Source organism: Schistocerca piceifrons, chromosome 2 (assembly GCF_021461385.2).
Source record: "Schistocerca piceifrons isolate TAMUIC-IGC-003096 chromosome 2, iqSchPice1.1, whole genome shotgun sequence".
Lineage (NCBI taxonomy): Eukaryota > Metazoa > Arthropoda > Insecta > Orthoptera > Acrididae > Schistocerca > Schistocerca piceifrons.
In genome coordinates, this window is record NC_060139.1 from 425,362,493 (window position 1) to 425,374,600 (window position 12,108).

At 38.3% G+C, this 12,108-nt stretch overlaps 1 protein-coding gene across 1 annotated transcript in view; it reads right to left on the reverse strand.

Annotated features, from left to right (window-relative positions):
• Positions 1-12,108, reverse strand: part of LOC124776714 (ATP-dependent zinc metalloprotease YME1L-like) — a 94,612-nt gene that overhangs the window by 39,454 nt on the left and 43,050 nt on the right. Inside the window, exons 5-6 of the mRNA XM_047251826.1 lie at positions 5,487-5,666; positions 1,591-1,685 (exon numbers count right to left, since the gene is read on the reverse strand). Coding sequence (XP_047107782.1) covers positions 1,591-1,685; positions 5,487-5,666 — 275 coding nt within the window. The remainder of the gene's footprint in view (positions 1-1,590; positions 1,686-5,486; positions 5,667-12,108) is intronic.

Sequence of the window (12,108 nt, forward strand, 5' to 3'; positions counted from 1 at the left end):
GTATGTAGCCATTTTTGATATGCCTTTTTTTCCTTTTACAGGCTGCCTTGACTGTGTCATTCCACCAAGCTGTTTGCTTCATCCTACCTTTACACACTACTGCTCCAAGACATTCTTTAGCTACTTCTAGTACTGTGTCCTTGTACCTTGTCCATTCCTTTTCCAATGACTGTAATTGACTACATTCAACTAACTGGTACCTTTATGAGATCACTGTTATGTACTTGTGCCTGATTTCCTTATCCTGAAGTTTCTCCACTCTTATCCTCCTACATATGGAACTGACCTCCTGCACTTTCGGCCTCACAATACCAATTTCAGTGCAGATTACATAGTGATCAGTGTCATCAAAGAATCCCCTGGATACACGTGTGTCCCTCACAGCCTTCCTGAATTCCAGATCTGTTATTATATAGTCAATGACAGATCTGGTTCCCCTGCCTTCACAAATATACCAGTGAATGTTCTTATGTTTAAAAAAGGAGTTTGTGATTACTAAGCCCATACTGGCACAGAAATCCAAGAGTTGTTTCCCATTCTTGTTGGCCTCCATATCCTCTCCAAATTTACCCATACCCTTTTCATACCCTTCTGTTCGATTTCCAATCCTGGCATTAAAATCAACCATGAGCAGAACACTGTCCTTGTCCTTTACTCTAACAACTACATCACTGAGTGCATCATAAAAACTATCCATCTTATCTTGATCTGTGGTTGATGGTGTGGGTTCCTGTTGTCATGTCCTAGTTCCTGAACCACGGGCAATGTATGAGTGGCCAAGTAAGTGGTCCTGACAGTCGGGATACAAGTTACTTTGGAATAAGGGACCCGTGGCAAGTACGGCTAGCAACCTGCTTCCCTGGTACTTTAAATATGATGCTGTATTCCTCAATTTAAAATAAATAAATAAATAAATAAACTGATGTTTGTTAGTATTTTTAAACTGTTAAAAAATTAGAATCCTTATATTCTTTTCATTTCCTCTCCTACTGCACTAAACAGAATTTTTGGCTGAAAACAAGCACATTTTTGATATATGGCTTTTGCGCCTATTTATCTATGAAAAATCATTTACTTCTTTCACCATAGCTATGGAATTGACTGTTCCACACTTAGAATTATTGGTGTGCCTTCCACAGAACAGACTTACATAAATACAGATAAGTGCCAGGGTCTTTATTTTAAAGTCTCTGGGAAAAAAAAAATAAATAAAAAAAAAATAAAAAATAATTTTACACGATTTTTTATTATGACCCCCTTTGATTATTCTTGTTGTTCTCTTTCAAAGTACAAATGAGTGTCATGCTGGTGCTCCCCCAAAACATTATGCCATATCTTAATATGCAAAGTAAGTATGTGTAACAGTGTTCCAATACGACAAATTTTTTTACATGTTCTTAAAAGAAAACAATCCATGAAGTAGGTTTTTTTCCTTCGCATTTACTCTGAATGAATTCAGCTTGGGTACTAAATGTACAAATTTCACTTTGTACAGGTAGTATGGGAGGTGGAATTACATGAATTAAATTACTATTAATCATTAATTATATAAAACAAATTAACACTATACATGGTTCATAGATAACATACCCCCTTTACATCAGCGAATGTGATGTGTATCTCTTCAGGATCCACTTCTATTTGGCTGCCTAGCTGCACACGGAAAACAGAGCCACTTGTGCTTGCTGTAAAACCAGACTCACATTTCAATGACAAAATAATAAGCAAAATGAAATTTACATTTGCAAAAGTTTGTTAAAATATGGAGCTTAAAGAACAAATAATCATTACCATAACTGTAAAACTGAAGAACAAGAAAAAGGAAAGAATATTGTAAACTAGAATATAGAATTGAAATGACACATCATTTAACTTTTGCTTTGCAAATTTTGTCAGTTATAATTAGAGCTGATAAATTCGATTTCCATGTCTTCGCTTTCCATGTCTTTCATTTACTTTCTTTCTCTTACAAGCAATAGACAAAAGATACTCTTAACAGTATTCATATGCTGCAGGGGAAATGGAAACAGTGAAGTGAAGATATCTCTTCCAATTTGATGATAATGTCCTTCTAGATGCACAGAGGGTATGGGGAGAAGTGACCCATGTTAAAGTGAAATCATCACAGTTTCAAATAAGACTATTTCTTATGGATGTTGAGTGTACTTACAGCTCTTGCTATTTGACTGACAAGCTTATTCTTTTTATTTAGATGTTGTGTTTCTCTTCTGCCTCGCCCCCCCCCCCCCTCCCCCTTCCCCAGAATTATAAGTAAAAAGAAAAATAAATCTCAGTGCTTTTTCTGCTGCATGCCATTTCCAGTCAGTTTGCCACTAAACAATTGATCAAAAGAAAGACCTTTTTACTGTAAGTATTAACATACAACTAAAACTGTTTATCTTGGTGTGATTTCCTCTCTGCAGGAAATCAAGTAGGTCTAAGAGATGCACTCAAAAATTAGTCTGATTTGCAAGATTTTCTCATTGTTGAGTTGGTAAACATGTTGTTGCACTGTGTTGTGTTATGTTGTGTTGGTAAACATGTCTGAAAAATATCTGCACACTGTTAACCATACTGTATATTATTCTGCTATCAGCTGTCAGATAGGTTTGATATTTCTGACTTTGGAGCCATTAGATTCTTTCCCAAGACTGACTTCACAGTTTGTGTAAGATTACAATAGACAAGGCATGGCAGTAAAGGCGGAGTGACAGGAAGACAGACGGTACAGTGAGTACCAATTCCATGAAAAATTGCGACAGTTTTGTAAAGGATAATCTGATTGGTGGCCGAAACAGGAGGCAGTCCGCCATATTTTTTAGATTCATATATTAACATTTGATAAGTATAATTAAGCTTTTATTGTGTGTCCAGCTCAGTACATTCTCAGTAGGAAGCTTTAATCCACTTATTTCAGGTCTCATTTTTATAACAATTTTATTAATATCGGAATTATGACACACAGATTAAGCACTTCGTGCACCTTCAGGGCCCGCGAAAAGAATGCTACGGAGTGGAGTGATTCGGGCTGTCCTGTCAATCTGGAGTAAGGGGTTGAAAGGCATGGTTCATGTTACTAGCCACACAAATAAGACAGAATATTGAAAATTCCTGGCAGATTAAAACTGTGTGCCGGACCGAGACTCGAACTCAGGACCTTTGCCTTTCGCGGGCAAGTGCTCTACCAACTGAGCTACCAAAGCACGACTCTCGCCCCATCCTCACAGCTTTACTTCTACCAGTACCTCATCTCCTACCTTCCAAACTTCACAGAAGCTCTCCTGTAATCCTTGCAGAATTAGCACTTCTGGAAGAAAGGATATTGCGGAGACATAGCTTAGCCACAGCCTGGGGGATGTTTCAAAATGAGATTTTCACTCTGCAGCTGAGTGTGCGCTGATACGAAACTTCGCAGGAGAGGTTCTGCGAAGTTTGGAAGGTAGGAGACGAGGTACTGGCAGAAGTAAAGTTGTGAGGACAAGGCGTGAGTCATGCTTGGGTGGCTCAGTTGGCCAAAGACAAAGATCCTGAGTTCGAGTCTCGGTCCGGCACACAGTTTTAGTCTGCCAGAAAATTTCATATCAGCACACACTCCGCTGCAGAGTGAGTCTCATTCTGGAAGACATAATATTGTATTCAAATAATGCGAATCTGCATGCAAAGCACAGAAGAACAGTGTATATAATTTTTGTGAATATGTTTTCTACAAGACTTAATGCAACAGGATTTTGATCAATTCTAACATAAACCGTGAATTGTTTTGACTTTGTAGCAGTTTATAACTTTATCTGCTTTGTGTGCTTTCAATAAAAAAGGTACTGGAAATCCATAACTTGGGACAAATATCATTTTGTAGAATCGAAAGGCTTAGCCATCTCACCAGTTACTTTACAGCCTCACTATAAGAACAACAAACTCGCAACCTGAACACTACAACAGCACTGGGACGATGACATCAATACAAGGTCTCAGATTAGTGAAGTGTAACAGAATCTCTGTGTTCTAGCTTAATGCGCCAGAGCAGGACTAGGCCCTTGCATTTCCAGTACAAATCGAGACATTTATATGTTATTTGAGGTATGTGAAAGGAATGTTGATTTGGAAACAGACTACAATTGTTATACTCAAAATTTAGCTCAGTTAACATTTTGCTTCATGGGAACTCCACAAAACGTCTGATCTATTCATTTCGCACCACTATTACCTACCTTTCCCTTCTGTTTCACCATAAATGTTACAAATCCTTTGGTAGTTTCAGTAGGTATTTATTTCATACCAAAAAATGGATTGGAGAATGTGTGTGAAATTTTATTATTAGAAAAGGATTAAGTCTAGTTTCAGTAACATTAAGTATTCATTTTGATGAGTTTTGTCACAAGTGGTATAAGCATTTTGATGAAGGCCGTGACGATGATGATAAGTGCCAGGGCCTCCCCAGCATATCAACTGATGAAATTATGGAGAAAGTGAATTATCACTGATTCGCAAGAAGTTGCTGATTATGATGCCATATCAAATGGCTTGTACCATTACGTGATGTTTTGGGTATGAAACAATATGTTTTCCAAATTGTTGAATTTCAAACAAAAATAGTGGTGAAAGCAAGTAGTTCCAGACCCACTAGATGAAGTCAACAATGATATAGAATTATTGAAACATGTCTCAACAGGAGATGAAACAAACATGGGTTTACAAACACGATGTCGGAAATAAAACTCTGTCATCTTAGTGGATACATTCCGAACTGCCAGAACAGAAAAAAAAAAAAAAAAAAAAAAAAAAAAAAAAAAAAAAAAAAAAAAAAAAGGCTGGACAAGTGCGGTCAAATGTGTTCATACTACATCATCAGTTCTTACCACATGGTCAAATGATCAATACAGAGTATAGCTTACAAGTTCAATGCCTTTAATATTGAGCAATCAAGGGGTTGAGGAGCCAAGGGGCGGTGGGGGGTGGGAGGGGGGAGTTTGAAGTACACCTGGATTTGTAGCAAAATTACTGCACCATGACTCAATAAAGTTCCAGTCTCTACACTAATCTGACATGACCACATACGACCTTTTTGTGTTCGCAAAAGTACACAAAAGCTTACAGAGTTGTCATTTTAGAAGCAGAGGTGATACTACAAAACATTGCTTACAGACCTTAAAGTTATTCCAGAGATCCGAGTATCAGAAATGTTTCGAGGACTGGAAAAAACACTGGTATAGGTTCATAATATCTAATTTGGGGGGGGGGGGGGGGGGTATTTTGAACAGGATAACATTTATGTAGACAAATAAAATTCTTTCCAAAAAACAAAAATTCCACTTTTTTTCTGAACGTATCTCATATACCCACATCTACAATCTGCGAACTACTACCAACTGCATAGCATAGAGTACTTCTCATTATTACCACATGTCAGAATTAATTCTTGGCTGTTGAAAGTCAGAATTGATTAAAATTCAGTTTCAAAATGAACATATTACTTCAATACAACTTACCCATCAAAGAAATAAATATTGCAAGAAAAATGGTGATCATTAGCAGCTGCTGAATCACCTTCAGCCATTTCATAGTTCGCCCTGGGGAACGCACTCCATTTCCAGCAAGGTAACCCTCTGCAAACGCCACTTTCATTCTTTGTTGTTCTTCTGGTGATAATGAGTCAGATGATATCAGACCTACACAAACACAGGACATTCAGTGAAAACGCTGAGTTCATTTATGTTAGAAAATTGCAGACAAATTATATATACAGCAAATTTGTTTTATACATGTAAAGGACAAATACTTGTAATATGTTACCAAACTGCAGCAGAATCACATGTAGGTAGCACATCACCTTCTTATTTACATCAGATCAATGGTCATTAACACATTTTATATGCTAGAGAAATATACACACAACAAGAAAGTAATCTATTGATTTTTTCCCTCCTGATTTACGTAAGTTTTAACATTCTATACTACAGAGCAGCAAAACAGGTGGCTGGAGGGACAAAAGTATGGTATGTACCTCTCCACCTACTCTGCAAGCTTCCCCCACCACATTTTTGCTGTGGATTTCAGTTGTCATAAATCTGCAGCCATCAGGCCTGTGACCACACACGGCTAGCAGAACCCAGCAAACTTTGCCATCAAGCAAAACCATCAACAAAGCTGTCCAATGCATGTACGAGGTGGCCAGGTACAAGGCTAACAAGGCACCTGGATACAATTGAGACAATAGAGGATAATGCCTTCTTTTGAACAATTTATTATGGTTGTGCAACCAAATGTTAAGAAAATGTCTGAAAATCATGCTGAAACAGCATTCATAGCTCCACTCATGAATCTTTTGAATCTTTTCGTATTTAATTTATTTTCATGAGAACTGTAAAGCATATGTTGCAAATTGCAAATCACATTACTGTTGGCCACCTGTTAAATTATAAACCTGTTTCAATTTTGATTACATGAACATTTAAGTGCTCATTAGTTTTAACCTGAGCCCCCCCCCCCCCCCCCCCCAGTTAAAACTGAGAAGTATGGCAGCATAGGCGGTGTACATGTGGAGGCTGTACTGTCACATATTGATAAATTGTACAGTTGTACAGTGGGGAGAGGGCAAGAAAAGAAAACAGGAAATAAGAGTGTAAAGAGTGTGCAGAATCCACAAGCATGGGGAAGAGAGAGAATAAGACACACAATCGTTCACATGATTTATTGTTTCATTTTCCTATTCTGAAGAATTAAATGCGTCTGAAAATTCAGTACCCAAGGAGACACTGGAAGCAATGAGGATGAGTTACACAGAATTTTCTTTGCTGCATTTCTTCAAATTGTCACTTTCTTGTTAATTTTCAGGGTAGGATAAACACTTCAGTGTTTTACTATAACATAATCAAAGGCTTCCTCAGGTAAACCTGTACAACTTTAATTCTGAACATCAAATTTATGGACATGATTTTTTCTTTCATTTGTGCCCATAATACTCTCAAATGGATTTGTTCTGACAGTAGTAAGGAAGAAACCTCACATTTTCAAGGTCAATTTTTGTCACTAAGCACAGACAAGTTCAAACTAGCTTTAATCCTTTCTGAGCCAATTTTTTTCTGGAGTAATTAAAATCTTTCTGTATGTGCAAACACAAATTATTCTCTATTTTAATAAATAGTAAAATGATCATTCAATAATTACCATGGAAAAAACAAAAACAATATTCAATTATAAAGTGGAATATAGTGTATTCTAGTGGTCACAAGCTGCTGCACACTGCTTCATTGACATGCTGATATTTCCACAGTGATGTCCACTTCATTGACATACTGATATTTTCACAGTGATGCTCAACAGTTGGCAGCATTTGTGCATGATGAAAAGGTTGAATATTCCTCAAATGTGTACCTCAAATCAGTCATAAGCAGTAAGCCATTTTTGTTAAGTGTTCCATAAAATGTACAAGAAACATTGCTGGAACACAGGTAACTGCTATACAAAGGCAGGAATGTTACACAGTTCAGTTTTCTTCAACTTCTCCTTCCTGTTGTTCATCAAATTCGGGCACCCACATCAGCTGTCACCACCTGGTACTGTTCGTATTCAGAGATCAGATCATTCCTGTTAGATTCTGCCTCAGTGAACTCCATTCCATCCATGCCCTCACCAGTGTACCAGTGGAGGAAAGCGTTTTGGCGGAACATGGCAGTGAACTGCTCCGATATACGCTTGAACAGTTCCTGAATTGATGTAGAATTACCAACAAATGTAGCAGCCATTTTGATTCCTCTAGGTGGAATGTCACAGACTGCTGTCTTCACTTTGTTGGGGATCCATTCTACAAAGTAACTGCTATTCTTGTTCTGAAAGTTCAGCATCTGCTCATCTACTTCTTTCATGGACATGCAGTCATGGAACATGGCAGCCACAGTGAGGTAATGACTGTGACCAAGGATCACATATGGCCATCACGTTTTTGGCATCGAACATTTGCTGCGTTAAGCTCAGGTACAGTAAGGAAAAGGTATTGTTGAGATCCTCGTGAAGTGAGAGGAGCAACACCTGGCATAAAGAAGTGGAGGCGAGGGAAATGTACCAAGTTAACAGCTAGTTTACGAAGGTCATAATTCAGCTGACCGCGGGAACTCAGGCAAGTTGTTACATCAAACATTGTGAGAAACACAAGGTAGTTCAAGTCACCATATGTTGGCATTGCAAGTTTCAGGGTGTGGAAGCAGAAGTAGTACAGTGCCTCACTGTCTATGACATAGGTTTCACCTGTGTTTTCTACAAGCTGGTGAGCTGACAGTGTTGCATTATATGGTTCAACAACTGTGTCTGAAACCTTAGGTAAAGGGATGACTGAGTATGTGTTCATTATCCTGTCAGGTTATTCTCCACAGATTTTTGAAATAAGCAGAGTTACCATTCCAGATCCTGTGCCACCACCTAATGAATGGGTCAGCTGGAAGACCTGTAGGCAATCACACCTCTCTGCTTCCCTTCACCAGCCAAACGAAGACTGTTTGTAATTTGTGTAAGAAACATTGTGAGAGATACTATGCTCAAAACTGCAAAATGAGGAAAACCTTGAATATAAAACTGACTCTGGAATAACTATTCATTTGTAATTTCTCTTTGCACATTGTGTGTTTTTCAGTAACTAAATAAAATGTGTACTTCAGGTTTCCATTGTGGAAAATTACTACTGTCGCAGCTAAGGCACAGTAAAAGTTAATGTACAAAATTATTGCCAGAGGATCTAAAAGGGTTTCAGATGCTTTATGCTCACTCCATATCTTTCAAACTCCTGGCACTTCCTTTCCATATCAAAGTCATTCAATCCATCATGTATTTTTCGCCTCCTGATTCATTCTACGATACGCTTCCCTATCCTTAGCATCTTTTCCCAACGTCATGTACATGACACAATCTCTTCTTTACTTTCACCATGCATTACATTGTATAACTTCTTCTTTTTCTGAGATGTCTGGAAGCAACAGCAGAAGTTCTAGGCACATTTCTTGTCATCTCTGAACAGTTTGTGGAGCCACATCAGTTGTTATTTCTATTTAATTTAAAGTTTAACACCAAAGGATAAAGGAATTTTGTAGAGACATTTTTCATCATGTTAACATTAATTCTCTTTGTGGGAGAATCACCATTATGTTTTTGAAAAGTTTGTGTGTCAATATTCTGCTGTCTTCTTTGAAGTGGTAGAGATATTTCATCAAGTAGCAGTCACTTCTAATTGCATTGAAAATAATGAAAGAGCATTTTATCACAGTACAGACAAATTTCCATCAGCAAGCCAGATTATAAGAGAAACGAAGGCCTAGGAGACAAGTGCAAGATACCCCAAATATATAAAATCACATGTAACTGTGCAGTTATTTACGAGGGCATTTCGAAAAGTAAAGATACTATGGCTCGCACTCCTTAAATAGAACATTTATTTAGAAAACATCAGTTAAATCTTATTAACTGGATTATTTGTTATTTTTCGACATAAATCACCCCCATTATCCAAACATTTGTTAAGTCAGTGCACATGCTTTTGTATCCCACAGTCATAGAAGGTTGCCGCCTGTTGTCTGAACCACATTTCAACTTCATCATTGATCTCTTCATCATCATGGAATGATTTTCCACCGAGACGTAACTTCTGGTAACGGAAGACATGGAAGTCGTTGGGCGCAAGGTCCGGGCTGTATGGCAGATGGTCCAACATGTCCCACTGGAATTGTTTGAGTAGTGCTTTGGTTACGAGCGCTGTGTGAGTATGAGCGTTGTTATGAAGCAAGCGGACTCCACTTGTCAGCATTCCCCTGCATTTGTTTTGAATTGCTCTTCGAAGACGTTTCAAAGTCTGGCAATAGGCAGTAGCATTAATTGCTGTCCTAGGAGGCATAAATTCCAACACAAGAATGCCTTGTCTGTCCCAAAGAACAGAAGCCATGATTTTCTTCGCTGAAATTGACATTTTGCATTTCTTGGCTTTTGGTGAATTCGAATAGCGCCATTGCATTGATTGTTGGTTGGATTCAGGTGTATGGTGATAAACCCACGTCTCGTCACATGTCACAATGCGATCAAGGAACCCATCACCTGCTTCAGCGTAGCGTGTGAGGAAGTCGAGTGAAAAGCCCATCCTTTTCATTTTGTGTTCTTCTGTTAACAGTTTTGGAACCCAGCGCGCACACAATTTCCTGTACCCTAACTTTACAGTCTCAACATCATAAAGAGTTGTCATTGACACGTCCAGTATGATCTGATGCAATTCTTCCAATGTGAGATGTCTATTCGCACGAACTGCTTCCTCCGTTCTCCAAAGAAGGGCATCAAGATCACAGATGGCCGACCTATTCTTTGTTCGTCATGAACATCGGTCCTACCTTCAGAGAAATGACGACACCATTTCGTTACATTTTGTCGATTCATAATGTTCCCATAAACAGAAACAATTTCTTTGTGAATATCCGCTGGTCGCTGACATTTTGCATGAAGAAAACATATGATGGAGCGCACTTCACATTTGGCGGACTTCTGAATCGGCTCAGCCATTTTAAACACGACCTACTCCAACCAGATGCAACGTTCAACTGCCGAACAACCGCGAGGAGAAAGCTAACAGTTCAAGGTTAACACCAGTGTTGCCAACTTGCTCACCAAAACTCTTCTGTTCCTCTGGCATACGGTGTATCTTTACTTTCCGAAATACCCTCGTACAATAACACAAATAATAGTATGACTATGGGCGATGACTGTGCTTGCTGCCTTATGCGTTGCTCCAAGCTTGAAGATTGTGGTTTTAATGAGATAGAGGAAGGAATTCAATATGATCATCATTAATATGTAAGATACATGTATGCAAGAGGAAGGGTGGAGAACAAGAGATAAACATTTATGCCCTTAAGATGGAAATGAGGCCATGAAAAGAGATACAGTAGTTGATGAACAGGAAAAAGGAAGTGTGATGTGGTGAAAGGTTATCGAAGAAAGTCAAAACTGAAAGATATAGCCTGTTGCCTGCAGAAGAGGAGCAGTCTCATTCAACTGTAGAAAAAAGTAGGGCTTAGTAAAATGTCAATAATAACTGAACACATACAAGACTGACCTCAAGCACCCGGCAAGAGGAGGCTGGACTGGGACTGGGGATACAAAAGACATGGCCTGTACCTTTACAGAAAAGGAAAGATTACTTCAACTGAAAGCTGAAAATATGACGGGAAAGGAGAAAGAAAGGTTAGGCATTGTCACCATGGTAATTTTTTTTGGGGCTAAATATCTCATTTAGACGTATATTTTAAAGAGAAATCGCTTTTAAAAAGGTAAATGAATTATCACACAAAATAATAAACTTTGTACTTTGTCTGAGCATCATGCTTGCTAGCAGGGAACTAATTCAGAATTCCCAGTGGGAATATTTTAGCATTAATTTTAGGAAAGATTCACAAAAGGAAACAATCTTGAAATATCACTTAATATTTATGGCCTGAGTTTTGTTGCTGAATTTCTCACTAGAACTGCACTCAGCTGAACACCAGTATGCAATATATTTGGACATGAACACTTGCATCATGAATGGTCTCTCTGACTATGAGGCAAACTAGCCATTCAATGAAATTGTATCAGGGAAAACACAGAGTAATGAAAAGGCAACAAAGTTTAATATCAGCCTTATGAGAAGTTGACTGGAGCAATGCGTGTAGTATGGCATGTTACATCTAAATTATACAGACACACACTTGATTGTAGGTTGTTTTAAAGCTGCCTTTGGTGTCAATTCATATTCGGTTTCATCCACAATCCATTTCTCTCTCATATGCACTTTAAATGGTTTATTTATCGAGACAGCAAGAGGCTGCAATTGTGAACAAGTTCTCCAGAAACTACACCAATCTTTGTATTTCCCTGTCTCAATTTCTCTTTCACAGAATTTTTCAACTGACTGCTACACTGATCTAGCACAAGAAGAGAATTATTCTTTAATAAAGCACCTTTCCTTCTCTCGCAAACTCTGTTAATCCATAATTTCATACCGGCCACATCCATCCAGCCCTCGTCATGTACGTGAACAACACTTGGCAGTACTGCAGAAGATTTTGGCACTATTTTATGCTTGAAAATGATCGCTGGATTACA